At 37.4% G+C, this 23,364-nt stretch overlaps 1 protein-coding gene across 1 annotated transcript in view; it reads left to right on the forward strand.

Annotated features, from left to right (window-relative positions):
- Nucleotides 1–23,364, forward strand: part of sm (smooth) — an 88,703-nt gene that overhangs the window by 56,204 nt on the left and 9,135 nt on the right. The window contains exon 6 of the mRNA XM_066295161.1: nucleotides 107–181. Coding sequence (XP_066151258.1) covers nucleotides 107–181 — 75 coding nt within the window. The remainder of the gene's footprint in view (nucleotides 1–106; nucleotides 182–23,364) is intronic.

A 23,364-nucleotide genomic window follows, 5' to 3' on the forward strand; every position in this document is an offset into this window, starting at 1 on the left:
TCTGGATGAAGTCATCTTTGTAGAACTACCGGATTTGACTCGTTCCCGGACATTTAAACTCTGAGTAGTTAAAGTTTTTAATCTAACCGAGTTTTTGTTGTTTCAGTAAAGGAGAACGCAAATGGAAGACCACAGCCCTTATTGCAAGAGCCACATTATGGATCACGACCTCAACCTTACAGTGAGTGAAGAGAAATAATGTATATTTTATAATTAGCGCCGAAAACAGTGCTTTTCAAAATGTTTTTTGAAAGGATTCTAAAAAAATCACTATCGTGTGAAAAGTACAGTTCGCATCTGTACACTGTATATGTGTTGCGAGTTCGGGGTTGGAAATTTCATCAATTTTAGGTACATAGCTCCCTGAAATTTTTCCTTGTGGATTCTCCTAAGGATTGGAGCACATGCATTTGTCATGAGTCTTCGATGAATTTATGAGGTATTGGCAAAATGGTAATAAATTTGACTACACAGTTTCGAATCCGACTTTCGAGAAGGGAATTTATGGTATCATTGTTTTACGGTTAAGTGGATTCATCTCTGACATGCGAGGCATTTTCGAAAAATATACTGCGTAACATAGAAAAGAGAACACCCCGTAAAAATGGTTTTATTTAAATAATTTTTGGTACGCATTTTTGCATATGGAAATACAAAAAACGATTAAATTTTCAGCCATATTTATCAATGTATTTACGAGTTATCAGGATTTTTTTCCCATAAAAATTTCAATAAAATACTAACAATATGACTGCAAAATATAATTTATTGGTATGTAGAGTGCTTAGAAAGTGCTTTTAGATTAATCAAACCTGCCCAGACACAAAGTGTAGCGAAATTTTCATCAACTGAGCGAGTTTGAAAGAGGTCGAATGGTGGTGGGTCTACGAGAGACTGGTCGATCATTTAGGGAAATCGTCACTAGTTTGAATCATAGTGTAAACACTGTAGTGAGATGTTATCAGGCGCGGTTCCAAGAAGAACAAACAGGCAGGAGAAATTCTGGATGATTCCAAAGAACTACAGAATGCCAGTCACTTCCTTCGAATCATGGCCCTAAGAGATAGGTTCGTCTCGTCGCGGACGCTGGCCGCTCAGTGGTTTGCTGAGTGTGGAAGGCTCATTGGGATTCAAACAGTTTATCGCGGGAAAAGTTTTGAATTGACTTCCTACCGTCCCCATCTTCTGTTATACCTCACCTTAAATTATCGTCAAAGTCGACTGCAGTAGTGCAGAGAACGGATACTTTGGAATCTGGAATGTGATAATGTCGTGTTTAGTGACGAATCTAGATTCTGTTTGGGTATGCACGATGGTTGGGAAAGACTAAGAAGAAGATGGGGTGAGAAACGAGATCTTTAGTTCATAAGACAGAGGCGCATCCATCAGACTCTTGGGGTAATGGTTTGGGGTGCTATTGCGCGTTGTAGCGGGTCACCTTTACTTTTTATTAGAGACAGTATGACAGTCCAACGATACATTCAAGAAGTTCTAGAACCTCATCCCGTGCCTGATCCGGAAACTCTTGTTAATCCAGTTTTCTAGCAAGGCAATGCACGACCACATGTGACTATAGTGACTATGGACTTCTTTCAACAAAATGCAATCAATTTGCTACCTTGACCACTTTGATCTTCAGGCCTCTCGACGATCGAACATGTGTAGGATATTGCGGGTAGAAGGTTGAATAATTAACCTCATTTTCCACAAATCCTAGCGGTGCTATGCCATGTGGTCCAGCTAGCCTGGAACGAGATCCCCTAAAAGGACATCAATCACCTCATTAGATTCATGCCTGGACGTGTACAGGAATGTATAAAATACCGCGGAGGACCGACAAATTATTAACTTTATTTTGGTTTTTAACAACTCAATTTGTTGAATTTTTTAATGAAATATTTGTTTTAGCGTAAGAAACATACGTACCAAAAATTATTTAAGTAAAATCATTTTTACAGGGTGTTTTCTTTTCTATGTCACGCAATATATTTTAGTCGAATACGGGGCTGTATCTCGGTTATTATAGAAAATATCGTGTGTCTTAAAAAATTTCCACTCTAATCGGTCATGAAATTATTTGAACGCAAACCCGTACGTCTTTGATATGTTCTGCGTAATCTCAAACATAAATAAACCAACCTAACCTGACTTAAAAATACAATTATTAATTGGTTTTTGTTAAAAATAGTCTTTTCCACGACTCCTCGGACTTGTGTGTTGGTTAGTTAAAGTTTTCTGAGTGCAAAAAATGTTGTTTACACTGGAACAAAAAGCCTTTATGGCTGAGTTATATTTTCGGAATGGCGAGTTCATAAGCGTAGAATGGGCCTATGAAATTCGCCCTTGTCTTCGAGAGTTTCGTGAAAAATTTCCCCACATTGCAGGGGTAGAACTGAAATTTCGCCACCCTTTGAAATATGTTGAGAAATTGTTTCGTGAAACTAGCAGCATTCGAAGAAAATCGGGAAGTGGTAGATCAACTAAACAAACACTAGAACTTGTCGAGAAGGCGAGGTGGGTAAGGGTTGATAATCCCAGCACATCTTTAAGAAGACTTTCTCAACAATCGGAACAATTAGATGTATCACGTAGCACTTGATATTTAATTATAAAAAAAAAATCTGGGATTATATTCATACAAGGTGGAAGTGCTTCAGGAAGTCCAGAGCCTGGGTTAGGAATAGAGATTGAGATATTGCAATTGGGTTAATCAAACAATACACGACGACCTTCTGGATTTGACGTTTCTCACTGTTGAGGCATGGTTGTATTTATGGGGTTGCATGAATTCATAAAATTTGAGAATCTGGAGTGCAGAAAATCGCCATGTGTTTACGGAAACACCTCTAAATTCCCAAAACATTGGAATATGGGTTGCTATCTCACGAAAGGTTGAATCCCACGAAGGCGCTCATTAGGACGCTCATTTTTTTCAATGACACCATTACAGTTGACCGATATCGGAATATGTTGAGTGAATTCATTAACTAAGTTCACTTCGATGAATTGTGATACGGATACTTTTAGCAGGATGGAGCAACGACCTACGCAACTAGGACAACTCTCAATTAGCTTAGGGAATACTACGATAATAGGGTAATAAGCTCACAGGCGGACAGCATCTGTCCACTATAATCTCCGGATTTGACCGCACTCTCCCATTTCTTGTTTCCGACGTTAAAAAATGCCATTTGTGAAACTTCGATACACACAATTGACGACCTTAAGGCCAGAACTCGACATGAATTTGAAAGTGTTTCTCCACAGACTCTCATCGAAGTATTTGATAACACGAAACATAGAGTTAATTTGCGTTTGGAAAATAATGGATAAAATTTTAAGCATTTGTTCTAAATCGTGTAATTAAATAAATATTAATTGGGTGTTTTATTATATATAATTTATATTTAATAAATTATGAAATTTATTAAACTTAAATTACACAGTGTTTGGAAACGTTGGTATCAAACTTATGGAGGTGAAAGTGAAGCCAAAAATAGTTAAGAAAGTTCCCATAAACATTGATTCTAGAGAACGTTTTTATTGAGACATGGCCCTCCAAAAAGGTCCTATTATTTGGATATTTTTTAAAAATTACTTTCTTCCTGGTTAACATAATGGAATAAAAATTGAACGTAGTAATCATACCATAAAAGTCTTTAACTATTTTAAGTTTCATCAAAATCGACTATAAATTCGAGCAGTTTTACAACTGTCTTTAACAGAAATGTTACGAGTTTTATTTCTAAAAAGGTGAGAAATAATCAATTTTTTAAATAATATAGGCCTCAGAACAGTAATGTTTTTTAAACATGTTCACGTAGTAATTGCAGTGATTGTAACTTTGGCGTTGCTTCATTGAAATTTTTCAAAGTTCTAATCTAAAACTCAAAATAAAAATTTATCTTCTTTACCCTTTTGCTTTTTTATATTAATTAGTCTAAGTTGTACGTATATCTGTAGTTTTCTTTGAACACTGACAGTGTCACGAAACAATTTCTCGACATAATTCAAAGTGTCACGAAATTGCAATTCCAGCACTGCAGTGTGGGTGAATTTTTGACGAAATTCTCGAAAACATGCTTGAATTTCCTTGGTCCATTCTCCGCTTATGATCTCGCCTTTCCGAAAATAGAGCTCAGCCATAAAGGCTTTTTGTTTGAGTGTAAACAACATTTTTTGCACCTAGAAAACTTTAACTAACCAACACACAAATCCGTGGAGTCGTGGAAAAGACTATTTTTAACAAAAACCAATTAATAATTGTATTTTTAAGTCAGGTTAGGTTGGTTTATTTATATTTGATTACACAGAACATATCAAAGACATACGTGCTCGCTCTCAAATAATTCTATCTATCTCGAGTAGATTAGACATCTTTTAAGGCATACGGAAAAACAAAAGTGGAAATAACAGTTTTTCTGGGATTTTCAGTTAGAATTCAGTGGCGGGTTTGATCATTTTAAGCCCTTTGCCATTCTGCCTATCCCCCTACGAACCCATAAAAAAGCGCTATTCCGTACCAAAGATTGTGAGTGATTCCGGAGGGTGTCAAACTAACGGGTAACCCAACGAATTTCGTTCCAGATTAACATCTAGCTGATACTGTTTTGCAATTTGCTCCATTTAAGAGAGGGTCAGTGCACATTCTGCCTTTCCTTAAGTATGAAATATTAAAAAAAATCTCCGAGCAATTCATAACTGGACAGGGCGTTTGAGAAATTCAGAATTGTTTTTTCGGGTATTAATTAAACCTAACAAATTAGAAGAAAAATCATCCTTTCTCTACTGATGTGATGTCCCCATTGAATCTTCACGTTGCGACAAATTCTGACAGCTCTGAGAATTGAGGTGGACCTTAGGGTTTTGTTGAATCCGAATGCTGAAACAATTCCTTTCCGGATTAAAGACTTCAAATAGAATTTCCGGAGTTCAGACGTGTTTTGTGAGGATGTAGAAAATTGCAAACGAGAAAAATGGGAACGAATCCATTGGAAAATAATTGACTTTGAGAGCTGAACGATTCGAACATGAAAATCGAAAACCTTTCGAAAGTGTGTTTTTGAATTCCTAGGTCGTTTTTTGACAGAATACAATGATACTCGTCTGAAATTTTTAATCAGCACTCGTAACTGTGATGATTTGAATTCATTTCAAATTCGATACTCAACATAATCATTGAGTTCGACTCAGTGACGCAGCTTCTAATCCAAGTTAATCTGAGAGTCCGTACGTTTTGCTAACTTCGTTTTAAATGTCAGCGTGATTAACAACAATTTAATTAAAAACTCCATCAAAGTGCCACTTTTGAGCTCCGTTAGCCCCCAGTAATATTGCTGCTGTTCATTAAAACTTGGGAATTGTAACATTTAAGTTCAGTACTGATGAGGAAAAAGTTTGAATAAGCAGGAAGTTACCTAAATTAAGTTTTCCTGACGCTCAATTCTCTTGAGATTTGAGATAAATGTTAAATAATTAGGACGATTATTTAACAGGATTTTTTTTTGTCGTTTTAGTGCCTGTTTTTTCCCAACCCCCGTCATTGTCGGGTAAAGTTGGCGTCTGCATTTTTATCTAGTGAACTGCCATATATTTCCTGGTTATAATCTCGTTTTATGAAAGAGTTCCAAAGAACAAACACATTTTTAGTATGACAATGCCCGTGAAGTATTGTACAGAGCTCGGACAGTGGTATTTTTCTCCATAAAAGAATCCCGATTTTTAGTTGAAATTCATGTTACAATTCTCCGAAGCGATTATCTCCAGCTCGTCAAACAGCGTCTGAAACTTTGTCGCCGACTTTTTTAATTACAAAAAGCGCAAGATGTAAATTTAATTTCCAATCTCCCCCACCACAAGCGAAATTCATTTATCAAGGGACGCCCTTCACGGCCACGTATCGTCAGTGTTGATGTATAGTTAATTTCGGAACCCTTTTGGTAAAAGTTACTAAGAAAGTTAAAAAGCCTTAAATAAAAAAAAGGAGTCGGAGCCGGATACCAATACTCCAGACATGGAATTAGCATTAAAAGAACTTTGAAAAGTTTGGGAGAGACTTGTGTCGAATTTTAAGTTTTGCGGGCGTAAACTAAAAGTTTTCTTGTCCGTTAAGTTCTATTCAGATGCGTTCGAGGAGTGTGAAATCGGGACGTATTCTGTTGGATATAATGCCTCTGGTCACCCATTGATATTTATAGAAAGTTCGGTGCGAGCCCCATTTGCATCCTCTTCAACCAAAGAACTCTCCCCGTATTTTTGAAATATCGGGCGAAACTACCTAAACTGCAATAAGACCGTGAGTTTTATTAGTGGATCTTGACTTGTCAATAAATTCAAATTGATATGCCATCGATTCCGTTTCCAACTAATCTGGGTCGTGCGAAGTTAGATAGTCTCCAAAAGCAATTCCATTAATAAAACAAATAGGAACCGATTTAATTTCGCGCCGTGCCAAATTCTTAATTATCTCTCGCACTCTCGTCTAATGATTATTTTTACGACCGGCTAAAATTACTCTTGCTCTGGGCCTTGTTTGCTTTCGCACGAGCTTCGTGGTATGCGTTATTGTTATGTAAGCTGCTTGCAGTTTACACAATCCCCTTTGAGGTTTTGGTTACCTGAGGTTCGCGTATGAGCTTCCGAATTTCCATTAACCAAATTCGTCTCATCGAACCGTGCAAAATCGAATCAATCAGCATTAATTGCCATAAAGGTCATCGGTACGTGCGGGCACGTCTACGAGGGCCGCCGCCATCAATTGCCCTCGCATAATATTCCTTCCGGCGCGATCTCAATATTTTCCGCCAAGTGAGGTTAAAATAACCTTCAAGTCCGCAGTAACTTAAACTGTAGTGTAGGCAGGAAAAACAGAAGTAGTGGCAAGAGAGATGCTCCAATTTCCCCAGAAAATCAAACAAATTTTAACCGGGATAAAAGCACGTCTCTAGAGATAGTCTCCGGGGTATAGCCTGCTTTTCTGCTGAAATGTTGCCGAAGGTTTCTCGTTATCGAGTTACACGTTTGGGATTTTAGCAGCCCCAAAGGGTGTCGCACGTTTTTATAATGGCGATAGCAATTAAGAGCGCATGCATTGTGCATCGGTTCATATGTGAATCTAGAACGCAGTTGAGCGCCGTGCGGGTGACGTCAGAACCGCCGGAGTTACTCTAACTATGTTAGGTCCTTATTCTGGTGTCATTTTAAAGAATTGTATTCAAATTCTTTTTATGTTTCTTAGGTTTTGAATTTGTGTTGTTAATTATTATACATATACAAGAACCTATTTGTCAATTTGACGGTTTTCGGAAGATGTTTAGAACTATCTGGGGCAAGAAATCGAAGCTGGAAATTTTTATCCTTTGAGATATACAGGGTGAGTCGGGAGGACCGTGCCAAAATTCAGGATCGTGTTGTAGATTAAAAATAAATTTAAAAAAACTCAAATGTTATCTGATTTTCGTTTGTTTACAAGTTATAGCGTAAATAAAATTAAAACATAAAATTTAAAAAATTTATAAATTTCATAAGAAATTCCATAAATTAACGTTTGGATATCATAGTAAATGTTCAAAAATATCGCCATTAACTTCTAAACATTTTCGGCTTCGTCTATGAAGAGCATTCGTTGCGCTCCTGATTGTTTCATGTCTTTCTTTAATGGCAGCTGCAGCATTTCTAATGCGTCGAATTAGTGCATCTTGAGTGTCCACTTTTACTCTGTACACTTCAGTTTTAAACCAACCCCACAAACAACAGTCTAGTGGTGTGAGGTCTGGAGACCTTGGAGGCCAACTAATAGGGCCACCACGACCAATCCAACGTCCAGGAAACGTTTCGTCTAAATGTTGCTTAACCTTTATGTTTTAATTTTATTTACGCTATAACTTGTAAACAAACGAAAATCGGATAACAACATTTGAGTTTTTTTAACATCTATTTTTCATGTACAACGCGCTCCTGAAGTTTGGCACGATCCTCCCGACTCACCCTGTATACAGTATCAGTTAAAAGTAAAGCAACAAATTAAATTATATTGATATCCTTAAAAGAGGTTAAACGGTTCTCAAAATTTTATTACTAAGTTGAACGAATATTATTAACCAATAATAATAATCAACAAAATTAAAAAAAATAATAAGAGTTCTAGTTTAAATTATAAAATATTGCTTACAAAGGTTTCAAAAGTAGAGCAACATATAACTAAATGCATTTATATTTGGATTACATTTAATATTTTGTAGCATACCCTTTATTTTTTATCACTTCAGCACATCTACGACTTATAGATTACAATAATGTCATAAGGTGATTGATTCTGGTATGGAATTCCAAACTCGAACAATGACGTCAAAGAGCTGGTCACAATTTTGATATTTTTGTGGGTTTTTCTGTCTTACTTTCCGGTCAATGATTTCCCAGAGATTCTCGATGGGGTTTAAATCTGGGCTCTGAGCAGGCCATTTCATTACACGAATGCTACGGTCTGCAAAAAAATGTTTTATTACTTTAACAGTATGCTTAGGGTCGTTGTCATGTTGAAATTCCCACGACAATGGCAAATTTTCTTCAGCGAATGGCACCATTGTGTCTCTTATGATACGTAAATATTTAAATCGGTCCATTATTCCGTCAATTTTAATCAGTGGACCCACTCCAGTTCCCGAAAAACATCCCCACACCATCACATTTCCTCCTCCATATTTTATGGTGCCACGAGTGTATTTGGGATCAAACTTCTTGTTAACAGGACGACGTATCCAGCAAATACCATCACTTGAATGCAAGTTAAACTTGCTTTCGTCCGAAAAAAGTACTCTTTTCCATTTTGCCACTGTCCAATTAATATGCTCTTCAGCGAATTTCAGTCGGAGTCGTCTATTTTTCGCAGAAACAAATGGTTTTTTGGCCGGTTTTCTTCCAAATAGTTTGCGTTCTGTTAGACGTCTTCGAACAGTACTAACAGAAACATCATCAAGCTCCAACTTTTTTTTTTTTATCCATTGCAGAACGAAACGGATCTTCCCGGGACGCACTTTCAATTTTTTGTCCATTCTTCGGATGGTTTTTCTTGGCCGTCCAGATTTTGGTTTATTCACAAAAGTTCCTCGACTTGAAAAATGTTTGATTGTACGAGAGACAATGCTTCAATTCAGTTGCAATTGGTTTGCAATAGTTATTTGTTTCATTCCCGACTGCCACTTAGAAATAATCAAGTTTCGGATATCTACTGACAAACTGCGACCAGAAGGCATTATGTACCGCTAAATTAAATAAAAATAACCGGGACACAGATTCAGAAATTCACTTGTCACTAATAGAGAGTGAAAATACGATTTTGTTGCTTTACTTTTGGAATGTCTGCAAAGGAATGTAGAAAATTATCGGGCAGATAAGGAAAATCAACTGAGTTTTTGTACATTATTTAGTATATTTACAAGTGCAGAATCAAAATATATAGGGTGTTTCCCTAACTACGTGTAAAAAATTTAAAGGCGTAATCCTCGACTGATTTTGAGTCAAAAATGTCTAATAAACATATGTCCGCAAATGCCTTGTTTCCAAGATACAGGGTGTTGAAATGTGACAAGAAAAAGAGATTTTATTTCCAAAATGACTCAATTTGAGTGTTTTGAATTTTAGAAAAGACAATTCCGGGGTTTTCTTCAATACGTCTTAAGACTTCTTCCTCCACTTCTGGTGTTCGACGTGTTATTGGCTTTCCTTCTCCTGGAGTTTTCATAAGAGATCCTGTATCACAAAGACGTTGAAAGAGGTTTTTAAAGGTTTGGTGGTTTGGAAACCTTTCCAGGTAAATGCGCCTCGCTGCCAAACACTTACCATCAGCAAGGCCGTAAACAAAAACCATATTGGCCATTTCTTGATTAGTGCAATTAGGCATTCGAAAAATTTTCAAAATTGAGGTATAATCTGATTTTTGGGACACAGAACTAAATTCTTTCACTTTAGAGAGTAAAACACCAAAATAACACTGACTATCTTGTTTATAGTAGTGGAAGTAGCAAAAAAAAACTAACAATAAACAAGTTAGTAAATACCATCAAACCTTTTTCAACGTCTTTCAGTCAACACCCTGTATCTTGGAAACAAGGCATTTGCGGACATATGTTTATTAGACATTTTTGACTCAAAATCAGTCGAGGATTACGCCTTTAAATTTTTTACACGTAGTTAGGGAAACACCCTGTATATATATCATTCCTAAGAAGACTGCCCATTTTCTAGGGACCTATAATTTTTATTTGTTGCTTTAATTATGACTGATCCTGTAGCTATTTAAAGAATGTTATAAATAAGTTTAGAACTCGTTTGCCCGTTTAAAAATGACTGAGACTCGGGCCAAGTGCGCCTCTGGTTTCAATGAAAATTATGTCTCAATATAGCGGCTTTTAGAGGACAGTTGAATAGAAGATTTATTTTGTGGCGAAAAATACAATAGTTTAAGTTTCGAATGTTTAGCGTTTACGTAGCAGTAAAAGCGTGTAGTAAAATTACAAAACCTCTTTTACGGCAACCGATTGTTACATATGTACAATGTGTCTAAAAAAAAACGAATGAAACTATAACTCATTTATGTATGAACGAATTTTGATGATTAAAAACCAAATAAAACGATATTTCTCCGACTACTAAGTGACGTCAAAGTTGATTTTCTCAAACTCAACTTCTCTTGTTTCAGGTGCCAACTTCATAATTTCAAACGGAACTTGATATTTTATCAACAGTTTTTGATAGAAAATGGTTTTCTGAATTTAACGATACACAATAAGCCAATGCTAACGCAATTTTTAACTGGGAAAAATTGAATATTTTGAACAATATGAGTTATAACTTCGCTTTTAGACGTCTTGTATAAACAAAAAAAAATCAACATAGATAGTTCGAAATAAAGCAGATAATTGAAGCAGTAAAGTAAAAAATGAGATTTGATTTCAAAATGTGCATAAGTCAGTGTCGCCGTTAACTCAATCTCGAAACCAAATCTCATGTTTTATTTAATTTATTCACTTATCCGCTTTCTATTCGACTATTTATTCACGACGTCTTTCCTGCAATATCTGCAATAATCAATTGAAATCGATGGACTAGATGCAAAGCAAATTTCCTGTATGCAATTTTGTTGCATTGCGCTTATTGCTAAGCGCCAGAAATTCGAAACGGAAACTTATAGAGAATGTTTAGAGCTATTTAAGGGATTAAATGCGATCTCTGAATATTGTTACTGTTCTTAAAAAAATTCCTAAAATCCAAGAAGTTGAAAACTTGTTTTCATAATTTTTAGTCGGGATGGTATTTAGGCCACATGCGCATTGACTTAAGTCGAAATCGAGTGTGAATTTTTGCAGTTTATAGAGGATGCGGCTATCGAAGGGACGAAATTAACATCCTAAAAGTTACTCCTTTGTGGCCAAACGAATTAAAACTTTAAGTTCTATTGTGGACTTAATTTCCTTGAGGTTGGTTCACGACCTCTCAACCGTTCCTCAAGGCTCCCTTTATATTCAAACTTACCCATGGTTAAACGCATTCAAGTCGCAGTTTGGATCTCGTGCAAAGTGAATGCGAAACTATACAGAACACCAGCCCGTTCTTAACTCGCATCTGAGTGATTTTGCATTTCGTATGCGTGCATTTATGCTCCACTTACCGTAAGTTTACCGATCGCATTTAATATTCTACAGTGTTATGTTCGAACACATACCTAAAGCTTACGTGAATATGTATACTAATTATAAGTTAGTTCGCATTTTTAAATGCAGCATTTCAAGCTGCAAAACGTGTTCTAATTGTATAGTTAAAAATCCAATTTGAGTAAAGTAAAAGGACAATCTTCTCGACAATATGACCGCGACATTTTTGCAGTATCCATTAAAGTGTCGGTTGTTCCCTAGGCAAATTGCCGCACAGGCGATGGGAATTTAACGAAATCTACAGTACCGGACGTAAACTAAGCGACTTTTGAAAAGCGTTTCAAATTTTACTACAAAGTCATAAGGATTCAAAGTTAATTAATAGTTTTATTACTTAATAACGGTACGTATGAATAGTAGGAAAGATGATGAGAATTCTTAAAGGTTCCACAATTTTTTTTTCTTTTCTTTTTTTTCTTTTTTTTTCTTTTTTTTTCTTTTTTTCTTTTTTTTCTTTTTTTTTCTTTTTTTTTTTTTTTATTCGATGCGACATAAAATATGCAACGTTTCTAATTTTTTAACTTTTTGTGCTAATGTTAACAAAAATCATTATTCAAATCAATATTTTGCGGAATATCCATTCCGTCCTATGAGTTCACGACACCCACCTGGCACGGAATTCGCCAAATATTCAACGATTTTTTCCTCAGTATTATTCCAAAGATTCTGAATATGATCAAACAATTCTTGCTTGTTGTGAAACTTTTGATTCTTAATACCCCTCCTCAAGTCGTCCCACATACGCTCAATCGGATTGAGATCCGGTGATTGAGCAGACCACTTCGTAACAGTTATTTCTTCATCCCCAAGCCACTTTTTCACACTCGTAGCAGTGCGTTTTACCGTGTTAGAAAACGAACCTGGGCGGCATACGTCCTTCTGCATAAAGCAGCATAACTTCTTTAAGGATGTTTTTATAACTCTCAGCTTTCATTGTTTCTCTTATTTAAAATAGTGGGTCCACAGCTCTACGAGAGGGACATCCCCAAACCATTATCGATCTTCCTTTACGCTTCATAGTGTTTACAGCACATTTTGGATCAAATCTAGCATTGACTGGCCTTCTTGCCCACTGAATACCGTCAGACTTTGAAATGCTTATTTTGGATCCATCACCAAATAATACATTGTGCCATGTGTCTGCTGACCGGGCGAGATGTTCTCTGGCAAACTCAAGTCGCGCTTCCCCATTTTTTTCCAAAATTAAAGACTTTTTGGCAGGGCGACGGCCAAATAAACCTTTTCCACGCAATCTTCGCTGAATCGTTCTTGCGGACACAATTTCAAGCTTCAGATCTTTTTTTATTTATGGTGCAATTAGTGTGGGACCCGATTTACAAATTCTCACGACGTTTCTGTCCACTACAATTGACGTTTTCCGCGGTCTTCCTGTATTGAAACGTCTTCTACAAGTCCCATCCTTATTAAACTTGCTAATTATTCCACTCACGACAGAATTATGTAAATTCAAATGTTCAGCAATCACTCTTTGTTGTAATCCTTGTTTGTGTTTATCAATTACTAATTTTCTTAAATAATTGGATGCACTTCTTCGTTGCCGCGTGTGTCTACACATTTGAAAATTAATAAAATTCACGAAGATGAGGGAAACATTCGGTACATTGACGAACTTTTGCTTGCTAACAGAGTTGCTTATTTTATGACGCGCCACATTTAGCGAAATTTAGAAATTTTTGGAACTATTAGGAATGGTCATCTTGTAGAGTACTGTTTTTTTTATGTACAGTAGTGGCCATAAGTATGGAAACTTTAAATATTCCTACAGATTTTCTTTTTGTGTTACTTTTATAAGATTGTCTTCATAGTATTGTTAGATAAGAATGTACGCTATCAAAATATACAATAGGGGACGCTCTGAGATATTCTCAAAAAATAATCAACAGGAATGAAAATTTTAAGGTGGACAAAAGTATGGAAGCCTATACATTTTATTTAAATAACTAAAGCAAAATAACATTTATTTCGATTTTTATTTAATATTTGGTGGCATAGTCATTTGCTTTAATAACAGCACGACACCTCTCGTTCATAGAACAAACCAGTTTTTTACATGTTTCCACGGAAATTAATTTCCACTCTCGCTCTATAATACTAAGCAAATGATTGACATCGTGAATTTTTTCTTTTCTAATTTGTCTTCCCAGATGTTCCCAAAGATGTTCGATCGGATTCAGGTCCGGACTCTGGGAAGGCCATTCCATTTTCGGCACACAGTTTACTTCAAACCAATTTTTAACGAGCTTAGATGTATACTTTGGGTCGTTATCTTGTTGGAAACTCCAAGACAACGGCATTTCCTACTCGGCAAACGGAAGCATATGGTTTACCAATGTATCTTTATAAGCGAATCGGTCCATAATGCCGTTTATTTTAATTAATGGACCAACGCCAGACGCCGAAAAACATCCCCACACCATGACGCTTCCACCGCCGTGTTTCACAGTCGACAACTGGTATTTAGGGTTGAATCTTTCATTCTTGGGACGTCTAACGTATCGAATACCATCACTTCCGAACAGCTGAAATTTGCTTTCATCGCTCCACAAGATAGTTTTCCATTTTTCTGGCGACCAGTTGATGTGCTCCCAAGCGAATGAAAGTCGCGCCTTCCTTTTTTTTTTTTTAAATAAGCGGTTCCTTTACAGGAACCCTACCAAATAAACCTTCATTCACTAAAATTCTCCGCACTCTTCTATTTGGAACCACGATGTTTTGTTCTTCGGCAAGGCGCCTTGAAATGTCCACCGAAGTTAACTGTGGGTTTTTCTCCGACATCCTTTTTATTAATTTTACGGTACTTTTGGAATATTTTTTGGACCACCCGGTCGTGGAGCATTACTTGTTCTTTGACGTTCATGGAAGCGTTTTAATATTTTGAAGATAGTGCCTTTGGGGATATTTAAAGTACTAGAAATATCGCATTGCCTGTTCCCATTTCTATATACACTGACTTTCAAAAAAACCGCAACACCAAGAAGAACGCATTGTATGTATTTGAAATTTTGGTATGATTTTAGACTTGTAAAGAGAAAAAAATGATAAAAATTTCAAGTTCATATTTTAATGCGAAGTTTTTCTTTACTTTTTTATCTGCGACGATCGTTCTTTTTGCAATTTTTTTTACAGGATAGCGGTAAAGGTACTATTGTTAGTACCACATTGAATGTGTGGTAGGGCAAAATGCCTCGTGCACGCCAAAATGCAGTTCATCGGCAGTTAACTCCCTTCGAAAGGGGAAGAATTGTTGGTATCCGTGAGGCAGGTTTACCTTTCTGCGAAATTGCACGTAGATTGGATCGAAACGCATCAACAGTGCTAAGAGCTCGGAGAGATTGGTCTAACGAAGGGTCAGTAAATCGCCATCGTGGTAGTGGTCGTCTAAGAATGACGAACCGACGCGAAGACCGACGACTCCGTCGTTCAGCGACAGGCGCCCCGTTTGAAACAATTCCGTCTCTTGGTGCTGACTGGGTAGCCACCCTAAATCGAAGGGTCTCCCTTAGTACCATATATCGCAGAATTCGAAGATTTGGACTAAATTCATATCGTCCTATGCGTCGACTTCCATTATCGCGAAACCACAGGGTGGCCCGACTGGAGTGGTGTCGTCTGAGAGTGCAATGGATGGACGAGTGGAGAAGAATCGTGTTCAGTGATGAGAGCCGATTTTGTCTATGGCGATCTGATGGACGGTTACGTGTTGGAAGGCGCAGAGGAGAGCGATTAAATTTGGACTTTTTGGAAAGGCGTCATTCTGGTTTAACACCAGGTGTCATGGTTTGGGGTGCCATCCAGTATGGTAGTCGGTCTCCTCTTGTTTTCATTTATGATAGATTAAATGCTCAGAGGTACATTAATAGTGTCTTAGAACCGGTTTTTGTACCATACATGCACGACCATCCTGGAAGCACATTTCAACAGGATAATGCGCGACCGCATGTAGCCAACGATACTTTGAGGTATTTGGAAGCTGAAAATTTGGATACTTTGCCTTGGCCAGCTCGGTCTCCAGATTTGTCCCCAATAGAGCATGTATGGGATATAGCGGGTCGGAGACTTCAACGTTTAGCTCGCCCTCCAGAGACCATAGATGAACTCCGCGAGCAGGTGCAGATTGCCTGGGATACAATACCACAGGAAGATATTGACAATTTAGTTTTAAGCACGCCACGTCGCTTACAGGAATGTATTAATTTAAGAGGAGATACCACCCATTGTTAAATTATTATTAAACTTTTTCACTTATTCACAATAATTTTCTTTTGATATTTTGATCGTTTTTATCCATTACCCGACCCAACGTAATGCTAGAATTTCAAACGTACACGATGTGTTCTTCTTGGTGTTGCGCTTTTTCTAAAAGTCAGTGTATTTAGAACAATTTTCTGTGTATTACCATTAATATTTAGTCCAATACCCCTTGTTTTGAAAAACCAACTCACACCTTTTTGGCATTGAAGAAATTAAATTTGAAATGGCGTCAGGATCAATAGACTTCCAGGCGTTCTCTATTTCTTCAAATAAATCATCCTGATTGGTAATATTTTTTCCTCGGATTTTGTTATCTATGATCTCCCAAAAGTTCTCAATGGGATTTGAGTCCGGAGATTGGGCTGGCCATTTCATTGCCTCGACTTTCTTTTCCACAAACCAAGCTTTTACTATTTTCGCAGTATGCTTAGGATCGTTGTCGCGCTGATAGACAATCTTAAGGGGCATTTCCCATTCGGCATATGGATACATAACATTCTCTAGTATATAATGATACTTAAATCTATCCATTTTGTCCTTAATCCTATAAAGTGGACCAGTTCCGTAAGCAGAGAAACAACCTCAAACCATAATATTTTCTCCTCCGTGTTTAATGGTAGTTTTTACGTACTTTGGATTAAGTCTTTGGCCATTTGGGCGACGTACCCATTGAGTTCCATCACTTCCATAGATGCAAAACTTGGATTCATCGGAAAATAATACTTTCTTCCACTGTTGAGGTGTCCAATCTCGGTGGTAGGTGGCGAACAACATCCTGGCCTCTATTTTTTAGTGAAAGATGTGGTTTTTTGGCAGGTTTGCTTCCTTTTAAACCACGTTCTGTCAATCGACGTTGAACTGTTCTGGAAGAAACACTAACTTCTCCTGCTTGTGCAATAATCTGGTGAGCTAACATTTTAGAATTTTTTTTACTTAGCCTTATAAGACGCCTGTCTAACTTCTCTGTCGTTTTTCTTCTCCAACTACCTCGTTTTAAATTCGTTACGTCACCACGGTCAGTGAATCTCCTGATAGTTTTTGATACAACATCTTTTTTATGCCAAAAACCGATATAAATTTTTGCGATTTCCCACTCTTATATGCACTAATAATTTTTTGTTTTGGATCAACTGAATAGTGAACACCACGAGGCATAATCGTAGATATTAGTTGTTGAAAAGACCACAGGAAAGTCAGAAATACAAAATATTTAAACATTGGTGGCTCTTATTTTGTCGCAAAGAATTTTAGATCAAAACAATTTTTTTATTCCCAATAACAATTTAAACTATTTATAGCAAGTGTATTTTACACTAATTACCTTAAGCTGAATATTTATGATAAAATATTTTATAATTTTTTAGAGAACTTAAATTTAGAAGAATATTTCAAAAGTTGCCCTAATTTTGTCCGATACTGTACGTCTCAATAACAAAAGCCGCTGAATTTGGACAGAAAGACATATGACAATGAAACTGCTAAAGCAAAACGGAGATAACGAAGAAGTCCAGAATAAATTTAGACGAGAGGGATTCCACTAAAAGAAACCAACAATGGTCAATAAAGAGCTACACATCCATCAGTGCCGTAAGATAAAAGTACATTAACATCCCATTTCTGAATTAACAAGGATTCATTATATTTGATTTTCCTCTCTTATATTGAAGAATTCTAAATGGTCCCTCCGAATTACTTCGTTTGAGATTTATTATTCACAATGACTGTTCCTGTTGTTTCCGAGTAGTGCAAAAGAGCTTTGACTGAAAATTATCTACTGAGGCCTTATGATATCACGTTCGCAAATTCAGTCTTTTAAATACAACCCTCTGTGTGTCTCATTCTAATTATCTGACATTATATTTACTACATCTTCCAGAAGCATGAACTGAATTTATCATTCCCATATAAGATTTGTCAGAAAGATCCCTTAAATTACTTCACTATTTTCCAGCAAACAAGCTCCGTCCTGAATTATATTCATAATCCTCGAGCAATGTGAACTATCCAGACTTTAACTCTATATTTCTTTTTAGATTTCCAGAAGTGTGCGGTATGCTAACATTAATGCAGTGCTACAACTCAATTAAGTGATTTTCTTCAAAAACTCGCGAGAAATTTTAATATTATAATTAGTTAACATTTTATTTAATAAAAAAATGAAATATTATGGGAAAAGTGCATCTTGGTGCAGCAATAATTCCGCGACCAAACTCCCGGTTAGCGTAAATGCGAATTACTGCGATGTGCGGCAGGTTCGCCTGCAGGTCGATTTGCAGTATAAAACTCTTCCGAGTTTACGTTCACCTTTTTGGCAACGAAATTCGCATTATCTATCTAAAAGCTTTTAATACCCGGTGAATATGCTTAATAAGACAATTCAACAACAAGACAGTGAATCACAGAAGGAACTGAACCGCGAAATGAACGAAACTTAATAGACCGATGAAAATTCGCAAAAATGAATCAGATTGTTGGCTCAAGTTCAAATCAATTTGAATAAATTAAAGGTTGGTCCGTTTCATATTTTTCACGGGTTCCGCCTGTCTCAGCCTTAAATTTATCTCCTCACTTTGTCTCGTAATTCAAAACTTGGCGTGAATCAATTCCAACTCAACGTCATTCATAATTGCTTTTAAAAAAAGTTACAATCGCTGATTTAATAACTATCCGAGAAATACCTAACTAGGACAAGAAAACCAACAAAAAGGTTTTAGGGCAATTTAGGGCTTAACATCGATTGTCATTTTATATCCGGAGTAAAGTTTTAAAATCCCAACAAGGGGTGGCCACTATTGCTATTTTTAGTTCCCGTGCGAAAACGGCCACAAGTTACGTTTTCATTAAGTCACCTTTTCGCTCCTCATTATCCAATTTGTCTCTGGAAATTGCATTTCAAAGCAGCATCGGTGAGTAGGTGGGCAATCTGGATGACAGATTCAACACGCCACACCAGAAAAAAAAAACTTGAAAGTGCTCAATTAACGCTTCAAAAATTTTCCTATTTATATTGCATTTGTATTGTTTAATCAAACTAGCGGTTGCATCTATTTTCAATACTCGTTGGTCGGCCAATTGCTTGTAACACGCAATGTATAGGGAGCCCTGTCTGATGCAGTTTCCTGATGAAATATGGGCCCATCGTGTAAACAACACTGTTGCTCTGTTTGTACACATCACGCAGTTTCGATTCATTCGTTTGATGCCAAAAATACTGCTGGAGATTAGGGGGCATTAGTCTCAAAACTAATTCTCACACAATTTGGCGACAAAATCGTTCAGACCGTGGGGGTTGTATTTCCAAACATTGAACTGCAGACGTACAACACCGGACGTAAATTAAGCAACTTTCGAAAGGCGTTTCGAATTTTAATACATAAACATAAAGTTTCAAAATCAGACCGTAGTTTTATCACATACTAATTATACAGTAGCGGCCATAAGTATGGAAACTTCTTTAATATTGCATTTTTTCTTAACTACCCGGTATACATTGAAATCGAACATATACAATAGATTCGACAATTTCTACTTTATCGATATCCTCGGTATATTGGCATTTATTGGTATTGCCTTTAGAATGCAGATAAAAAATAATGAATTTGCTGCGGACAAAAGTATGGAAACTTTTTTCATTTGTTTATAAAAATCGCAAATAATTGATAAAATTGTAGAATTTTGCATGGTATATGAACAAGTTCATAATAGTAACAATACCAAAACGCCATTTGTCTGAAGAAGTAAAACAGCACATTGATGAACTACACTGACTTTCAGAAAAACCGCAACACCAAGAAGAACACATCGTGCACGTTTGAAATTCTGGCAATACGTTGGGTCGGGTAATGGATAAAAACGATCAAAATATCAAAAGAAAATTATTGTGAATAAGTGAAAAAATTTAATAATAATTTAATAATGGGTGGTATCTCCTCTTAAATTAATACATCCCTGTAAGCGACGTGGCATGCTTAAAATTAAATCGTCAATATCTTCCTGTGGTATCGTATCCCAGGCAATCTGCACCTGCTCGCGAAGTTCATCTCTGGTCTCTGAAGGGCGAGCTAAACGTTGAAGTCTCCGACCCGTTATATCCCATACATGCTCTATTGGGGACAAATCTGGAGACCGAGCTGGCCAAGGCAAAGTATCCAAATTTTCAGCTTCCAAATACCTCAAAGTATCGTTGGCTACATGCGGTCGCGCATTATCCTGTTGAAATGTGCTTCCAGGATGGTCGTGCATGTATGGTACAAGAACCGGTTCTAAGACACTATTAATGTACCTCTGAGCATTTAATCTATCGTAAATGAAAACAAGAGGAGACCGACTACCATACTGGATGGCGCCCCAAACCATGACACCTGGTGTTGAACAAGAATGACGCCTTTCCAAAAAGTCCAAATTTAATCGCTCTCCTCTGCGCCTTCCAACACGTAACCGTCCATCAGATCGCCATAGACAAAATCGGCTCTCATCACTGAACACGATTCTTCTCCACTCGTCCATCCATTGCACTCTCAGACGACACCACTCCAGTCGGGCCACCCTGTGGTTTCGCGATAATGGAAGTCGACGCATAGGACGATATGAATTTAGTCCAAAACTTCGAATTCTGCGATACATGGTACTAAGGGAGACCCTTCGATTTAGGGTAGCTACCCAGTCAGCACCAAGAGACGGAATTGTTTCGAACGGGGTGCCCGTCGCTGAACGACGGAGTCGCCGGTCTTCGTGTCGGTTCGTCATTCTTGGACGGCCACCACCACGATGACGACTTACTGACCCTTCGTTGGACCAATCTCTCCGAGTTCTTAGCACTGTTGATGCGTTTCGATCCAATCTACGTGCAATTTCGCGGTGTATTTATAATTAAGTAGAGACACTTTGATGTTTCTAAGGCGCCTACCGAAAATATTCGCAGTGTCAACCCGAAAAATGTTGAATATTTGATCAATTTTGATTCGATACTCTATTGTTCACGTTTTATGTAAAGGGTGTTCCATCTGTTGGTCCTTTTTTAATTGTGAAAGAAAACACACTTTTTAAGAAGAAAAATCAAAACATTTTATTGAAAGTTGTAGGTTGTTGTTTGTCATTTTATGTATGGAACACGACATCGCACATATGGCCACCACGGCTCCATTTACGGGACATCATCCGAACATCAAAATTTTCAATGACTTTTTGCAGAATTAACGGGTCTATGGCCGTAATTTCGGTTCGAATATTGCGCTTGAGATCTTGAATTGTTTGGGGAGCATTGGCATACACTTTACTTTTCAGAAAACCCCATAGGAAGAAGTCCAATGGAGTCAAATCGCACGAACTCGGGGGCCAATTGACGTCCGAATTTCGCGAAATTATGCGGTCCGGAAATTTTTCATGCAATAAGTGGATTGTTTGGCGAGATGTGTGCGCTGTTGCTCCGTCCTGCTGAAACCAAAGATCACTGACACCAATCCGATCAATTTCTGGCCATAAAAATTCCGATATCATGCCACGATAACAATCTCCGTTGACAGTTACGGCTTTTTCTTCACGATCTTCAAAAAAAAACTCCGCCAGACCATAGGCCACACCACACGGTCACTTTTTCGGCATGCATAGGCTGATGATGATAATCATGAGCATTTTCAGCTCCCCATAACCTACAGTTTTGTTTATTAACGTGGCCAGAAAGATAAAAATGTGCTTCGTCGGAAAAGATGATTTTTGCTGAAAATCCATCGATTCTTTCCAGCATCCAATTAACAAAAACGAGCCGCTGTAAGTGGTCAGCTGGCTTTAGTTCTTGCAAACGAAGATCAACATGCAAAATTCGCCATAATGTTGTTGGCCTGAGGCCTAATTCTTGGGAACGATGTTGGTGGTTGATCTCGAACACTTTCACTCACTGCGGCCACAACATCTCGACTACGAACTGGACGAGCATGTTGGTATGCTCTGCGACCCTCCACTGAACCAGTTTCTTCAAAATTAGCAACAATTTTTCCAATAGCACGTTCAGTTGGACGAACCGAAACTTTCACGTGATTTGCGAAACTTTTTTTTTTTTTGAACGATCATTTTCGTAATAAATTTGGATAACTAAAGTTCGTTGTTGTGCTGTAAGCGAAACCATATCTGCAAATGACACACTTTTGACAGTTCACATCTGTCATGGATATGAAAGTTTGTAAATCTGGCATACCTAAAATTGATAGTTCAAAAAAGGACCACCAGATGGAACACCTTTTATATGTCGGAGATTTATTAGTCCTTAAGTTTAGAAATGTAAAATTTGAGTTAGCAATAAGGTTGAAGAGCAGGCTGATAGGTTTATCGTGGAGATAAAGCACTGTCGAACGCGAGGTCACTATTACCGACGCAATTAAGGGCCATGTGGTGACGTTTCGGTCCGTGGGAAAACCAGGACGAACAGGTACCATTCCCTCGAGTAGAGAGGACCACGGGGAATGGGAACTGTGAAGAAGGCAGTAGTTAAAAAGAAGGGAAAGGTAGCGGTCGAGTGGTAGTGAATTCGTTGGCCCTTGCCTTATTATCATTTGATTTAATAAAACATTAAAATTATCAATGATGGAGAATATTCCCAATGTTACCCCGACATATAGTGATTTTTCAACGTCGAATATTTACAGTGTTGCGAATATTATGAGGTGCGCTACCATCTTTTTCCGCAAAGCAATAATTTCTTAATTTCTCAGCTTAGTCATCCTCCAACGATATAAATAGCAATCAGCGCATCGGCTTGCACAATGCGACGCGGCATTACCATTAATAATGGGAGTTCGAAAATAAAATGACGGGAATGGCACTGTAAACTCACATATTTATCGACGGGCATATTTATTTGAAATTAAAATTACCCAGTGTTTTACAGTGCGTTTCCAATGGGCTAGTAAATCATTTTCCTTGATCCGATGCCAATATTTTGATTGAACCGCTAGCTAAATACATTTCAAATCGATTCAGTGGCTTTGACTTACCTAGAACAAGGAATCAATTTGTTATGCCCGAATCAAAGATGAACGAGTCCGCCTAGCTACTTTGTCCTAATTTTGGGACGTTTCAACATTGAATTTTGGACGTTCAAATGGAAATCGGTCCTTTTGGAAAAAATGGCGGCAACGCCTTAGAAGTTGCGAATTTCGCGGTCAACGTGCAAACACAGATTCGCTGAGTAAATAAATCTCCTTTAATATGGTTTTTCGATATTTCAGAAATTGCAACGCAGACCTTCGTCTCTGCTTTCATTTCATTACAACTGGAAATTGCTTCATTAACTTTAAACATTTTTCCGGTCCGAATCGCTCAAACATTACAGCTGATCTCGATTGCCGTTTTATTAAAAAGTCGACGGTTTAAAGTAATTTCAGGTAATTTT

Source organism: Euwallacea fornicatus, chromosome 22 (genome assembly GCF_040115645.1).
Source record: "Euwallacea fornicatus isolate EFF26 chromosome 22, ASM4011564v1, whole genome shotgun sequence".
In the NCBI taxonomy this organism is placed as follows: Eukaryota; Metazoa; Arthropoda; class Insecta; order Coleoptera; family Curculionidae; genus Euwallacea; species Euwallacea fornicatus.